The 16472-nt window shown below is 41.1% G+C and overlaps 1 protein-coding gene across 1 annotated transcript in view; it reads right to left on the bottom strand.

Annotated features, from left to right (window-relative positions):
* The window catches only part of STAG1 (stromal antigen 1), a 207274-nt gene that overhangs the window by 73714 nt on the left and 117088 nt on the right, over positions 1 to 16472 (bottom strand). The window contains exons 4-5 of the mRNA XM_032226009.1: positions 10032 to 10196; positions 3688 to 3784 (exon numbers count right to left, since the gene is read on the bottom strand). Of these exons, the coding sequence (XP_032081900.1) occupies positions 3688 to 3784; positions 10032 to 10196 (262 nt within the window). The remainder of the gene's footprint in view (positions 1 to 3687; positions 3785 to 10031; positions 10197 to 16472) is intronic.

Genomic DNA, 16472 nt, shown 5'->3' with positions numbered 1-16472 from the left:
AGAGGTAAACCAGCTGAATACTGTGCCACCCACCTCCAGTCCTCTGAGATGATCCAGAAGGATACCACAGTCAATGTCGACCCTGATGAAGTCAATGGCATTGAAAGTCACCAAAAGGGCAAGTTTAGCTTTGTCTAATATAGTGGGGGGCAGCGAAAGCTTTTTTAAAAGAAGGCAAATCACAGTCTCTTTAAGAGACAAAGGAATAACCCACTCACTCAAAGAATAATTAACACTACCAGAACCCACTAATATTCCTCAGGCTACTTTACTAGCCAGGAGGGACAGGGATCTAAAAATCAGGTGGTTGCAGTCACAGTCCTAAGAACCTTCTCTCTTCCTCAGGGCCAACAGTTCAAACCAGAAAACCAGTAAGACTCTTCCCTAGGCATCTCCTCTGGATCTGTGACCAAGCTATTGTCCAACTGGGAATGAAACTGAATGACATTATCTGACAGATATTATGTAAATTCTTCTGCATGCCCCTGTAAGAGGATCTCCATGTTCCTTACCCAGAGGGCCTATGTCACCCAAAACAAGACTGTGGATGCATTAAGGAAGAAATACTGGTGTTTCATCGCCTTTGCTGCCACGAGATAGGCCTTAAAAGCAGCTCTAACCTGCACTTGGTTGAGTTTGTTGAGCACCAATGGCACTCAAGAGGTCTCTTCTCCCATTTTATCTCCCTCTTCTGTAAACCACAGAGGGCGACATAATCAAGGGGAAATAATTTACACAGGTACAATCCAATCTTAAGGTTTCAGCTGCCCCACTATTCCAAGCGGCAACCAAAGCCTCAGATGGACCATACAGCAAACCAACCCAACTCCCTCTGAAGCGGCTCAGGTCCATCAGTTGCTGGAGGTGGACCAATCTAATGATCCGACTTCTATGCAATAGAAGGTGACACAAGAGGAATTCGTGGCAATCAAAGAGAGAACTGTCCATGACAAAAGAAACACCAAAAGCTCCCCAAGTTTCAGATCACATTGCCAATAATTCGAAAGGAATATTAAATCTGGAGGGTAAATACTATCTTGAATCGAGCTTGAATGACCTAAGATAGGACCATAAACTCCCAAGCCACCTCAGATCCCATTCAGAAGCAAGGCAGCCGCCCAGAACTGGAGGCCTGGAAAGCTCCACTGCCAATCCAGAAATGGTGTCAAGGAATTCAGATAGGGAGATTGCTATGCAACATGGAGTTTGGTATAAGAGCAACAATCTCTACTGATCACTGACCCTACAGCCCAACTTAAGAAACAGGATCTCACAACTGGGGTCCTGCAGAGCAGGGCTCTGGAACACCTTAACAATTTCCTTAATAACAAACAACATACCCTGACTCCTGCCCTGGAATCTGGTTGAAACTTAGCTGGACAGATTTTGGAAAGGGCAACCCCTGCTTTCAGAACTCAGCCAGGTCTTGGTAACACCTGCTAGGTCAGCCTTCGTCCACAATCAAATCACAGATGAGGGGAGCCTAATTACAAACCAACCTGACATTTAGTAGGAGCAACCGGAGGCAAGTGTTGCATAAAAGTGGCAAGTAAGCTTTTAAAATAACATTTTATGTGATTTTTTTAAAAAAATATTCTATTTGCATTATGATTTCCCAACTCTTCCCTTCCCCAGGCCCATTTCTTTTTCGATTATTACAGATACAATCTCTACATAGTAAAAGTGAAGCTTGACATTTTTCTGCAAATTGGAATATATTGTATATTAGTTTTCTGCATTCAAAAAAGGAAAATAGTAACATGATAGGTAAAAAATTTTAGATATACTTTCTGTCAGTCTTTTACACATATCTTTGCAGAAATAAGTTTCCAAATATTGCCTATAAAGTCTAGTCGTGACTGACTCTAGGGAGTGTTACGTATTTCTGATTCTCAGCCAAAGTGTCTGAGAGACACTTTTATACATTCCAGTAGCTGAGTGTCTGAGAGACCCTTTCGTCATCATGTGGCCAGCCTTAAAATACAGATCACAGCAACCTTCCTGCTGAAGTAGTACCTATTTATCTACTTCATTTGCATGCTTTTGAACTGCTATTTGGCAAGAGCTGGGGCAAGTAATGGGAGCTCATCTTTTCGTAAGGCACTCAGGTCTCAAATGCGACTTTGCTGTTGGCTTTCTAGCCTACTAACTGAAAGCCCAGCATATTAACTGCTGAGACATCAATAATCTTTTAATTCTTGCTTTTGGAATCTTCTCCCATTTTCCTAATTCAGAAATATTTTAGATTTTTTTGTACATAACTAACTTTGTGGCTCAATACACACGTAGGGTAAATGAGTAAATCATAGTTTATTTTAAGGTAGTATATTATAATTGAAATCATAGATACCACAAATTCACTGAATGCAATGGATACACAAATGGCAAAAGGAGTAGTAGAAGTTGTTGTTGTTTATTGGCTTGTTCCTGATTTATTTAAGAACCATACCAAAACCACTAGCTAAGCCAGAGAGGAGAATCCTCAATTCTCTTGTACAGATAAAAGTTACTGAATATACGATAACTAGGTTTTTTGGGGGTGTTTGTGTGTGTGCTTGTTATATATTCAAAAATTAGATTTATTTAGTTTCAATATTCTCCTTTATATTAGATTGGAACTGGTAGATGAAACTTTGCACTTAGATTTGCATTTGGATAAAAGGTTATTCTCAACAAACTTGCTTGGAACATAGACTGAGATGTATATCTTTATAATTGTGACAAAAGGCTGTATTCTTTGCAACTTCATCTCCAGAGACAATATTAATTAATTAATATTAATATTATTTCTGAGTAAGTTTAATGAGCTGCTTGTGAGGCTAATTTACTTCAGTGAAATGACTTTTGTTGTATATTATATTAGGTAACATTATGACAGTTGTTAGATACTATAGGAAGCAAGACAGATCAGAAATAAGGGAAAGTGAAGCAAGGGACCACGAAACTAAAATTACATTCATTTGTTTCTAACAGAAAAGACTAAGGATCACATTTAAATGACAAAGCAGAAATGGCAAAGGCACTGTAAAGAGGTTAAGATGAATTTATGGGGAAATTTGTAAAAAAAAATCCAACAGATTTTCTATATCTGGTCTTATTTTGATCTTGCCATGTTTATACATACTTTGTTTAGAAAATTCTATCTCCAGAATTAACGGAAGAACTTTTGATAATTATCATTTCAAATGCTGAATATTAATTAACATATTTAGATTAATCCTAGTTCATTATTTAGAGTCAAATGCTACAACATATTTTAACAAAGATTATCTGCATTTCAAAGCTACAGCAGCACAGTGATCTTTTCTTACAGTTAAAAAGTGCCCTAATTTTAGTTCTAACAAATGTATCCTTCACATTAGGATAAATAATATGGTTCCAGAATAGAATGTGAAAGAATATGTTGGATGTTATATTAGAAATTACTAGTTCATAATTCCTGAAACAATAATAGTATGTTACTTTAAAAAAAAGTTTTTCCATTTTAGAAAGTAGGGATGAAATCACAGAAGTGTTTTTTTTCCTAATGTTCTTCAGATACTATAATTTTATTTATTTTATTGCACATATAATTTTTAGACATTTGAAGCAGTCATTTTTAAATCGTAAAATGTTTACTAATTTACATTATACATGTAAAGAATAAATAGAACCAGAGTAGTTTTATAATACTTTTATGCCTTTTACCTCGGCATCCTGAACAGTGGATGAAGAAGTTGATTAAATCCAGCAGTGCTATATCCCTGTCTTGCTTATACAATTCAATCCAGTCATCTACCACGGACTGTCAATAAAAGAGAAAGAACAGTCAAATATTCGAGAGAATTCAATGCTCCATCATATTACATATACATTTTCCTCAGTGATTTCTACTATGTGTTAAATCTAAACCTGTGATTTATTAAATATATTACAGACAAACAGCCAAGAGTAAAACAGGAGTTTATTACCACGATTTCTGAAAAATCCTGTCTGAACAAGAAAATAAATGCCATAAAATAGTACCTTCAAACTCTTCTGTAGCAATGTGTTTCAAAAAGATGGCATTGTTAACTGAGGTGAACGGTTCTTTTAAAATCAGTGAACATAGTTCTTAATTTACAATCATTTGTTCAGTGATTATTTGAAATTACAGCGCTGAACAAAAGGACTTATGACCTATGCCTCAGGTTATGGCTGTTGCAGTTTATACAGGTTATGGTCCCCTGCAGACATATGATCAAAATTTGGATGCTTGGAAACCTGCTCACACTTATGGCTTACACACTCCCCCATATGGCTGCCTCCCTCCCCCATCTGTGCCTACAGGTGAAACTCAAAAAATTAGAATATCGTCCAAACGATCATTTATTTCAGTAATGCAACTAAAAAGGTGAAACTAATATATGAGATAAGACTCATTACATGCAAAGCAAGATAGTTCAAGCTGTGATTTGTTATAATTGTAATGATTATGGCGTACAGCTCATGAAAACCCCAAACCCACCATCTCAGAAAATTAGAATATTACACACAATCAATAAAACAAGGATTGTACATAGAACAATATCGGACCTCTGTAAAGTATAAGCATGCATATGTTCTCAGTACTTGGTTTGGGCCCCTTTTGCAGCAATTACTGCCTCAATGTGGCATGGCATGGAAGCTATCAGCCTGTGGCACTGCTGAGGTGTTATGGACGACCAGGATGCTTTAATAGCGGCCTTCAGCTCTTCTACATTGTTTGGTCTCATGTCTCTCATCTTTCTCTTGGCAAGATTCTCTATGGGGTTCAGGTCAGGCGAGTTTGCTGGCCAATCAAGCACAGTAGTCCCACAGTCATTGAACCAGGTTTTGGTGCTTGTAGCAGTTATGGGCAGCTGGAAAATGAAGTCAGCATCCCCATAAAGCTTGTCTGTGGAAGGAAGCATGAAGTGCTCCAAAATCTCCTGGTAGATGGCTGCGTTGACCCTGGTCTTAATGAAGCACAGTGGTCCAAAGTCCTGTTGCTCAGTGGTCCAAAGTCCTCTTTTCTGATGAGAGCAACTTTTGCATCTCATTTGGAAATCAAGGACCGTATGGAGGAAGTATGGAGGAAGAATGGAGAGGCCAATCAAGCACAATAATCCCACTGTCATTGAACCAGTTTTTGGTACTTTTGGCTACTCCCGGTTCGGGCAAACTGGTAGTGGGTCACCGAACCAGTAGTGATGGCTGGCTGGCCACACCCCCAAATCGGCCCACTGACACTCGCCTTTGCCATGTGCATCCACAGAACTTCCTCCTCTTGCCTACACACAGGTAAGCATTTGCGCTAGCCTAGCCCCCCCCCCCAGCCAGCGTCTCCAAAAGCTGCCGGCGTTGCAGCCCCGCCCTGGAGCTCCAAGCGGCAGGCGGGGTGGCAGGTGAGCTTTCAGCACTTTTTCCACTGGCGAGAAAAAATGCTGAGGGGGAGCCTCGCTCACCTTTCACCAGCCACCTGAAGCTCCAAGTGGCAGGGAGGAACGGAGACAGTGGCAACGAGTTCCAAGAGGTGGGTTGGCAAACAAGGTGCAAAGTGGCTCTCAAAGAGAACGAAGCAGGTGTGGTGCACCCAGAGCCACCACTACTTTGCAACAGCCGAGGACGGAAGTGTTGCCTCTTTGTTCTCCATCCCCTCTCTTTCCCTCGCTCGGCTGCTATCACCGGAGTACCACCAGGGCAAGTGCGGGGTGTGTGTGTGTAGGGGGGGGGGGCACGGACTGTTCAGCTCTGAGTTAGAAGCAGGGGGCCTACTGCAGCTGGGGGGAACACTGCTAAGTATCAGCGCCCGGGGATTCTCTGCCTGGTGGGTACCGTCACCTTCTCACCCCCAGGGACCTTCGCTGCCGGCTGGAGCCAATACGGGCACCCACCCCGAGAAAGGGGGGGGAAGAGAGTTCTTCCGTCACTTGGCAGGCTTCTTGTGACTCAACGGACTGATGCTGCAGGATCAACCTGCTTCCTCTCTCCCCGCACAGACTCTCTGGAGGTCTCTCCCAAGACCGGCTTCTTTTCTTCCCTCCTGCAGTGTCAGTCTCTAGGGGGAGGGCATGGACCGTTTGGTGCTGAAGTAGAAACAGCCACGGCGGCGGGGAAAGCAAAGCTTCTTTGCCAACCTCCCAGCTGGCAAAACATAAATTTTCACCAGTTGAGTGGGCATGGCTACATGGGGCTAGATATTAGTCCTTCCAGGTAGACCAGTGCTTGAGAGGCAATGTGAGGATTGAAGAATGTGTAGAGGTGTGTGACTATGAGGGAGGCATGGTGGGGCTGGAAAAGGAGAAGGGAAGGTGTGTGAGGAAGGTGTGCTAAGGGTGTACAGGGACAGTACGTGGGAGTGCACGAAAGCATGATGGAGGTGTGGTAAGATTTGGGGAGTGTGCAGGGGTGTGCTTGAGGGAGACATGGCAAACTTTATGGAGGGTGCATTGATGGCAGGGGAGGCAAGGTGTTTCTCGGGGAGAGGCATAAAAGGGGCATGACAAGGGTCAGTGAGATTATGTGGCAAAACTAAGAGTGGGTATACAGGGCTAACTAAATAGGGGAGGAGACAAGGAAAAACTTAGGGAGGGTAGGTGGTGGTGCACAAGTGGCTGGCATGACTTGAATGCAGAGAGGCTGGGCAGGGTGCACAGGTGGGGGAAACTTACACCAGAGATTTGTACGCTTCCTAGCCACCTTTCCCATTAACTTTCTGGGGAAGCCAGCAGGCTTTACAAATGGCATTCATGGGATGGGCACTGGATCCAACTAAGTGCAAACAAGTTGCCAAGAAACCAGCTTACAATCACATAATCACAGGATGGCCAACATCCAAAGGACCACCATTCATTCAGTACCATCTTAATTTCAAAAAAATCATGTTTTCATATGTTTTATAGTTTTAATATGTCATTTTAACTTTTGATTGAGCTGCCCAGAGTTGATTAGAAGATGGGGGAGCGGGGCTATATACATGTTTTAAATAATTAAGTAAATAAGTTACTGCATGAGCAGTACTGTGTCAAGGACTACCTCCATTATGGCGAACCTATGGCATGTGTGCCCGAAGTGGCACATGGAGCTATGTCGCCAGGCATCTGTGACATCGCCTGTTCCTCTTTTGGGCTTTTGGCACACATGCGAATGCGACGATTAGCTAGCCTTTGTGCATATGGCAGTGCTGGAAACCAGAACAGCTGGTGTTCTGTTTTCTGGCGTGAGCATGCGCGCCGGCCAGCTGATCATGTGCGCATGCATGGCAGTAACCGGAAGACTTGCTGGCCGGCATGCATATGCGTGACGCAAACTAAACGTTCATTTTCTAGCGCATGCATGCCCCCTGGGCAGTTCCTCTTCCTAGTCACGTCCCAGATGAGCTATCTTTTCAGTTCTCAGTGCCGCGTTCGTGCACGCACACACACTCCCTTTTCAGCACTCAATGCCTAAAAGGTTCGCCATCACTGGACTACCCTATAAAACAGCATTCTAGTATTGTCTAGTATTGGTCAAGATTTTTGCAACTTTAAACATGTTTAATTATATAATTCCTTAAAACATATTGAATTTTCAAGTATTTCTACTCTCACCGTTTATCATTTCCTGATCAACTTACTAAACATCTTTGCCTCACAGAAAATAGGCCAATTTTACTGATGTTTTGGGGAGCAGAAGCAGTCACATTGCCTCATTGTCAGTATAACTCTACAATCAACTTGAAGCCAGGAGTTCAAATCCAGTAACTATCCATATCTACTTGGAAATTTGGTACTTTATAGGAATTTATGATGATAATTTTAGGAAAGGATTTATTTGCCCTTCTAAATCCTCAGCCTTTGCACCCATATTGTTCATTACTAGAGGATAATTCTTTGAGGAATGTGTATGGTTATAGGTTCATATAATATGACCATTAAAGATCACTCTCCATTGCTTTGCTTTTCAGATCTGCTGGCTGGCTTCAGGAGACATTCATTTTCAAAATTAGAGTTGCTTACAATTAAATCATTCATATTTAATTCATATATGGAAATTTTTAATACAAAGTAATACCGTTTTGCTTAATTGTGGGAAGATTCTTTTCAAATTCAAATATGAAGTATTTTCTGATATGTGTAAATATTTGTGTACATACTGATCTTTTTCAGAAGGCCCATGTCAGCACAAGACTCTTTTCAAATACGTGTTACAGTAACTCTGTAAACATAGAATTTTTGCTAAATTGGAAAAGTGAGATTATTTTGTCTAGCATTTTTGAGCTTCACAAATTCTTATAAAAAGTTCATTCCTAATTTTCATCCCTACTGAAGTGTCCTTGTACAGGGCACAAGGGTTTTTGTCTCAAAGAAAGAACGCATGTTCAAATGGTTTAACGAAGAGCAAGCAGTTTCAGAAAGTGAAAGTCCTTTTCTATTCACAATTGTTGCTTAAACATCGAGATCACTCCCATCCTTTTGTGATGCAAACAGATGCCTCAGATTTTGCATTAGGAACTCTTCTACTTGCAGCAAGATATCTCCTGCTGTGTGTATTGTATTCCTAATTGCTTCTCCCAGCTGAACAGAACTAAGATAATAAAGAGTTGCTTGCAATAAAAATTGTGTTCTTGATGTGGCAGCACAGATTACAAGAATTTGGAAATTTTGCAAAAGGAATACTCTTTGCAAAATACCTCATCAGATCAGGTTGGCACAATTGGTTTTCCATTTCAGTTTTTAGATCACTTATATGCATGCCTCACCAAATAAATGACCAGGTGCACTATAATATAAACTGAACATCAATTTCAATACTTGTCCCTCCCTATATAATCCTGCAGCCAAGCAATTGTACCCTCCCCAGAATTACATTCTTCAAAAGGTTGTAGATTTGTTATATTGAATTAGAGTGCAAGACCAGGAAGCATATGTCAAGGCTTAGATGGATGACCTTGAGAGAGATCACTGAGTCTTCACCTTTCTATATAAATGATGGGTAGTAGTTCCATAATGAACATTTACCAGTATCTATTCCCTTTTCTTTAAGGGGAGAGGTATTGTATCTATGTCATAAAGGATGTTTCATGTTGTCATGTATGTTGTCAGTCAAACATAGTTCAGGGATAACTGGATGATTTGTTCCTCCAATTGTACCATGGAATTTCATTTCACTAGATTTTATCACCCTTGTTTCCCATTTTCAGGGATTTACATCCATTTTGTGGTGGAGGATTTATTATACTAAATGGTTCATTTCATTCCATATAGGCCTTCCTTTACCTCAGGTAACTGCAACTTTATTTTAGACCATGCTTTCAGTTGAAAGAACTGTTACAGAAAGTGAATTAATTATGATACGCAGGGGAATTAATTGTCTAATAGATAAAAACTACAAATCAATCATAGCTATTGAGTAGTCCACATTTTCTTGGAATCAGAAAATAACATATTTTTGAAAACATAAAAAGCTCAGTTGCATGACTGCAGACATAATGATAAAATCCTCTTTGTCACCATAACATCCCAAAGTAGGATTGCAAATAGGCTCACTTGATTGACTATATTCAGTCAGACCTGTTTGCTATCACATTTGTTTCATTCATCATCACACTCATTTCATAACCCAAGCTTTTGGTAAAATAGAACTGCTGGTTAGATTCTGCTAAAATAAAAAATAATACTAAGAAGCATTTCTGTCAACTACCAAGCCTATTTTTCCATGCAGTAAGAAAACATATTCAAAGAAATCACCATCAAGATGACAAGGAAAAAAATTCAAAAGAATGAAAGCCATTTCAATCCTTTAGTCTTCCAGCAGATCACTTTGCCTAGGATAACACACAAATGTGTGTGTGTGTGTGTGTGTGTGTCCGTGCGTGCGTGCGTATGTATGCCTGCAAACACATATATAGATGCTGAGGTTTATCATGCCATTCAAATTTTCATCTGACATTTATAATTTGTCATTTATTGGATTTCTGTGGCATCCCACCAAGAAATCTTTTACATACAACTTAGCATTAAAGTGGTCGGACATAAAATACACAAGTTCCCCAAAGCAACAATGATTTTTACCTGCATAGCACTTTTGCCCATCTTCACAACATCAAACAAAGTAACAGGATCCCCTTCTCCATTCTGCTGAGGATGGCCATTAGCTCTTCCTCGACCTGTTCCTCTAATTCCAGTTTCAGAGCGAAACTTCTCTCCTGGAGTCTTTCGAGGCTTCTTATTGGCAGACTAGGAGATAGAAGATCAGGAGAGACAGCCTTGGGACTCTTACATCATACTTAATATATTATGCTTTTACAAATGCTAGTTTGAAAGAACAGTAAAAAGTTCTCAACATATAAGTCAACAGATTTCAATACAATTTTTACAGTAACATTATTCTTATCTAAAGGGCAGAAGACTTCAATAACTTTTCAATGTACTTTATATTTTATATCCTAAAATATAAAAAATAGTTTTTAAAAAGAAATCCAAAGCATTGAACAAAATGGTGTAATCCAAAATTTAACAGAGGCACTGAACTAATAATGCAGAGGGATAACATTTTTGTGTAAAGGGGGGGATTACAGTTTACAAGATTTACTTAGCATTTAGTTAAAAGGCTCTAATGTTAGCTCACTCACACACAGACACTGCAACTCCAACATTCTTTGTGGGGGAAAAAAAACCTCATAGTCATGCCTAGTCCAAATCAGCAGGTAGGTAAAATTAGTTCTAAGCTCTGTAAATCAACTGCTGACTCATATCCAAACAACAAATCACACTAACAAATGGATAGCAAATAGGCAACTACAAAGGTAAAACGGTGTATGGGATTCTTTAAAAAAATGAAATAATTTTATCTATCAGCTTCTCCTTGTTCTCAAAATCAAAAATGTTGATTTAGCTTAGGATCAGTCCAACCTGGCAGGTTAGGTTAGAGATGTGCAATATTCTGATGCCAAGTGGGAAATTTCCAGGAAAAATAGCGGGATTGAGACAATGTTAGTTTAGGATTCACCTTGCTTGCAAATAACCCAAACAGGCCTAAATATACACGGATGTGATACTGTTACTGTGAATATTAAGTGATGGTTTATGTAATAAACATACCTTTCATTGTAATGTGTTACTTTACTTAGTAAATGATGACTGTAATAGAGATTGAGAGGAAACAAAGCAGAAAGTACTGGGAAAATTGAGAAATTAAAGATACTGAGAGAAGTTTGAAAGATCTAACTCATCTGCACTCAGTGTGAGCCATTGAGAGCATGGTATCCCCAAACGATGACCAATTCAGAGGCGGATTGCATGAGAATTGCAAAAGCAGCTAGGGAAAGTCAGGAAAATGGGTCATAACCATCACTAAACATTCAAGTGGCAATGGAAAGTACATAGGAACAAAGGAATTGGTGCTGAATTTCAGGACTTTGGCCAGTTGTGGCTGAAGTTTATGAAGAGAAGGCAGAAATTTGTTGACTGTGACAAAGCAGAGAGCATGATATGCTGCTTGAGAAACACCTACTATTGCTTACTTCTTGTTATACCAGAAGTCATTATTACGAAACTGGAGAAACAGATGAGTCAAAGATGATTGTATTAAATTGAGAGCCAGTTTGCTGTAGTGGTTAAAGCACTAGGCTAGAAAGTGGGAGACTAAGTTCAAGTCCTGCTTTAGCCATGAAAGCCAGCTGGTTGACTTTGGGCAGTTCTCCTCTTCCAGGCCACCTCATACTTGTTGCTGTGGGGAACAAAGGCAGCAGCTTCCAGATACTTTTCAAAGGTACCCCATGTACAGCACACTGCAGTAACCCAAATGAGAGATAACCAAGACATGGCGACTGAGAGAATTCCCAAGCCAGGAAAGGGTACAACTTGTGCACAAAGTTCACCGAAGGCCTTCCTAGGCATTGCTGCCACCTGCTCCTACAAGTAGGAATCATGAGTCCAGGAGAAGTCCCAAATCACACATCTGATTCACCTGGGGTTGTGCAAACCCATCTAAGACCAAAGATGGCAATCACCAAGATATAGAAATTTGAGTAATTTTCTACAGTAACTGCCATGCTCTGGAGCACACTACCTCAAAAGTTATATTTGAGGTAGTGTACTACAGAGCATGGTAGCCCTCTCTTTCTATACGTTTCACAAGACAATATAAACAATATCATTTTACAATTTCTTCTGTCCTGCCTGTATTTGTTCATGTTGTATATATCAAACTTATCGTTTTATTTTTTAATGTTGTGTATTGTTCATGCTTTGATCTCCAACCAATCTTAATTAAGAAGATTTACAAATACTATAAACAAATGAATTAACTGTCTAGTAAAATCAATAATATTAACATGTATATATGATTGGTCTGGAGTCAGCTATTTAATCACTGCAATTACTGTACATGTCTCACATTTCCTGCACCTGTAGCAGCAGCAAAAAATACAACACAAAATAACACTTGTAATTTGTAGTTGCAATGTAACATTAAAATTTCAGAAATACATCATAAGACAGCAGAGATATAACTTATTTAATTAAATACTAGTAATAGGTTTTACTAAAAACCTATTTACCTGCATATAAATGAAAAATGGGAATAGCTATTGAGTAGCTTCCTCTTATGCATGCTCTGTATAACCAGGCATGGACTTCATTCTGAATCAATTAAGTTTTTGAACGTTCTTCAAAAGCAACTTCATGTATTAAATGCAACTAAAGTATTTTCCTGTTACTATACTATATCACTGCTGACTATGATGTCCCTAATTCAGGGTTGAATAAAGGAATATTCTGACCTGCATTAAGTTAAAGATTGTGAGCATCATAAGCACAGTTAATATACAAATATTGCAAAATACTGTGATCATGCCTCCAAAGTATCCAATGAATAGCCAGCAAGTTCCATCAGAAACCTACAGCCAAATTAGTGCTAGACAAGAGGGCAAAGATCAGAGTTCTGATCCTATCAAGTAATTTCCACACCAGGTAATCCTGTTAAGCAGTCATAATTCAAGGCACATAATACTAACCAATCACATATGTTCACAGAAATAAGGCAGTCTCAAGAAGACTAGCCAAAAGGCTGAAGTAATTACTGTAAAGTATTATTGTTTCATGCAACCATTCTCATTCTGTTTGCTGGAGTGCTCTGCTTTAAGGTTCTGTATGCCCCAATGTTCAAAAGCAAAATACTGTTTCAATGTCTCCAATGAAAGCCTTAATGAAAATAAGCTGATTGCACAAAAGACCATCCATCAACACTAACAGACAAACCACCAGAATATAAACTGACAGCAAACTGCACTCCTTACTGGCACTCGTGATGTTACTTAGTTTGGGTAATGAAACATCTGCAAGAAAATGAGCAAGCTGAGAGCACCAAGGACCCCTAATGTCAACCCTGAGTTACAAATATTCTCCTTTATTAGTACTACTAGAAGCATATTACACAGGATGATGAGTTTTGCCTTTGTTGGTACACAGTTATCTTGCAGGATCATATTCTCCAATTAGAATTAACCCTAATTAAGTTAACTTAGGAAAAAATGCTGCACTTCAATGGTTTATTTAACTGATTCCCACTATGGAATAGCACAGCCTACCAATGACATGCTAAATCTTCTCTACATGTTATTTGCCAAAGACTGCAAAACCATGGATTTTATCAATCATCTCACATAATACGCTACTGATAAACTTCTTTTATGTAGTTGGGTCACAAATGATGCGTTGGACTATGGAAATCTGATGTAACAGACTTCTAAACATGGAGAGAGAGATAATTTATGAAAACCAGATTACTCACTGCAAGAGACAGAAGGAACGTTGGACTTACTTGTGCTGTGAGAGAGTCCAAGCATGGGTTAACCTCTGTCTATCTGCCCAGAGACTGAGTTGTAAAAGCTTTGGCCACACCTCCTCTGCTCTACTGAGTCCAGTTGTCAAAGAGGGTGTGGTCTACCTGAAGACGTGGTGCTTGTGATGTAGTCCAACCACTCCAGGACACTGGACCCAAAATACCCCTGGGCAGAGTTGGAGTCTCCCGCAGTGCACAGAGAACAACCGTTCAAATAAGACCAACGTTCCTTCTCCTGTGCACTGCTTGGAGAGTCCAAGCATGGGACATACCCAAGCTTAATGTCACCAGTGCAGGCAACAGTCGATACAGGGTCTCTAGAATAGAGTGAATCCACTGCAAGGACTCATCTCCCAAACGACACCTTGGCAGAAGCCAATTTGTGCAATTTGTAATTCCTGACAAAGGTCGATGGAGATGCCCAAGTCGCCGCCCTGCAAATCTCATCAATAGATGCTTGTGTTGCCCAGGCAGCCATGATGGCAGCATTTCTGGTGGAATGTGCTGTTATTCGGCCTGGGACCGGTCTGGTCTGCTCATAGGCTATTGCAATGCATGCCTTCAACAAGCGGCCTATTGTTGATGGAGTCATTTTTCTTCCCATAGATGCCGGCTAGAAGGAAATGAACAGGGACTCTGTCCGTCGGAATGAGGCAGTCTGTTTTATATATCTGCCTAGTGCTCTTCTGACATCCAAAGTATGCCAACATATTTCAAGGGGATGGCTATGTCCCGGGCAAAAGTTAGGCAAGATGATCTCCTGGGCCCTGTTGAACCAGGAGTTCACCTTGGGGATGAAAGAAGTGTCCAACCACAGAATAACTCTGTCTGCGTCGATAATGCATAAGTCCTCCCTTACTGATAGTGCTGCCAACTCTGAAATTCTCCTGGCCAATGTGATGGCTATAAGAAAGGCAGTCTTAAAGGTCAGATGCCAGAGGCTAATAGTTCTCAATGGCTCTAACAGTGGAGAAGTGAGTGCTTGTAGGACAATGGAAAGATCCCAGGTGGGATACCGATGGACTACAGGAGGTCTCCGTTAGTAGCCCCTTTCAGGAAACTATGTACCCCGGGTGCTGATTAAGTGATTGATGGTCGTCACGTGCTAGTATCATGGACAAAGCAGCTACTTGCCTTTGGAAGGTGTTAGGAGACAACCCTCTGATGAGACTGTCCTGCAGGAAGTCCATGATCTGTAGAATTGACGCCCCAATGGGATCGATGTCCTTCTTGGAACATCACTTACTGAAGCCAACCAAGTAGAATTGTAGATCCTAATGGTTAAGGGCCATCTGGAAGCCTGGATAGTTTGGATCACCTTGTCGTAGAAGCTGCCCTTCCTCTCGATGTCCCTCTCAAGTGCCAGACAGTCAACTGGAGCCACTGAGGCTCTGGATGGAGGAAGACCCTTGGCTGAGAGACCTTGTTCTGGAGAATTCTCCAGGGTCTGGCTACGGAGAGACTGATAAGATCGACATACCAGGTCCGCCTGGGCCAATGGGGAGCGACTAGAAGACCCTCTGCTGCTTCTGCCAAAATCTTCCCGATCACCCTGGGGATGAGAGGGAGTGGCGGGAAAGCATACAAGAGACCCCGAAGCCAAGGGCAACAGAGGGCATTGACGCCCTCTGCTACCGGTCTCTGGTACCTGCAGAAAAACCTGGGAAGATGGGTGTTCTCCTGTTGCTGGAATAGATCCAAGTGTAGGCGCCATTCCAAGTGACCGATGGTTGTCCTGCTCAGCCAATCTGCATGTATGTCTGAAGATGTGCTCTGCTCTCACTGATCAGATGTGCTGTACCACCCAGAGACCCAGAGCCTCTGCCTCTTCCATGAGGGACTTGGACCGAGTGCCCCCTTGGCGATTGACATGAGCTTTGGGTGCCACATTGTCCATCAATAGGAGAACGCGGCAATCCTGTATGTCCATCTGGAAATGGTGAAGGACCAGCCATGCTGCTCTCAGGTCCAACCAATTGATGTTCTGTATTAATTCCTCTGCGGACCATTTCCCTGAGTTACTTGAGCCTGAAGGTGGGCGCCCCAGCCGGATAAGCTGGCATCTGATGTAATTGTCAAAGGGCTGGATTCCTTGAACAGGCAGCCCTTTGTCATGGCTGGAGACTGCCACCAGCAGAGAGAACGAAGGACTTTCGGTGGAACATAAATCTTCATGCTGGAACTGCTGGTACCAGCTCTCTGGTGCAGTAGGAAGAACTGTAGGGTTTTTGCATGTAGATGTACCCAAGGTACTACTGCTATGCAGAAAATCATCTTTCCCAAAAGTTGGGAAAGAAGAACAACCATCACTATTTGTGATCACCGAACCTGGTTCACCAGGGTCCTGATGCTGTCTAGACATTCATGGGAGAGGAAGACTTTGCAGGTTTACAGAGAATCCATGGTCCTGGAATGTTTGTATTGTAAGATGGAGATCGAGTCTTGCCTGTGTGAAGGATAATGACTGGTAACATGGACTGGAGTCTCACAGGTGTTGATTTGAGGTGTGCTGCAACTGCAGTTAACAATTTGGTGAAGGTCCTGGGTGCCGATGATAGGCTGAATGGCAGGGTAATGGTATAAATGGTATTGGTAAAGGTATCCTGCGTAATAGAACCTCAGGAATCTTCTGTGGGATGGCTGAATTGCTACATGAAGGTAAGCTTCCT

The sequence above is a fragment of the Thamnophis elegans genome, chromosome 10 (genome assembly GCF_009769535.1).
Source record: "Thamnophis elegans isolate rThaEle1 chromosome 10, rThaEle1.pri, whole genome shotgun sequence".
Classification (NCBI taxonomy): Eukaryota; Metazoa; Chordata; class Lepidosauria; order Squamata; family Colubridae; genus Thamnophis; species Thamnophis elegans.
This window is presented reverse-complemented; position numbering and strand designations above follow the sequence as displayed.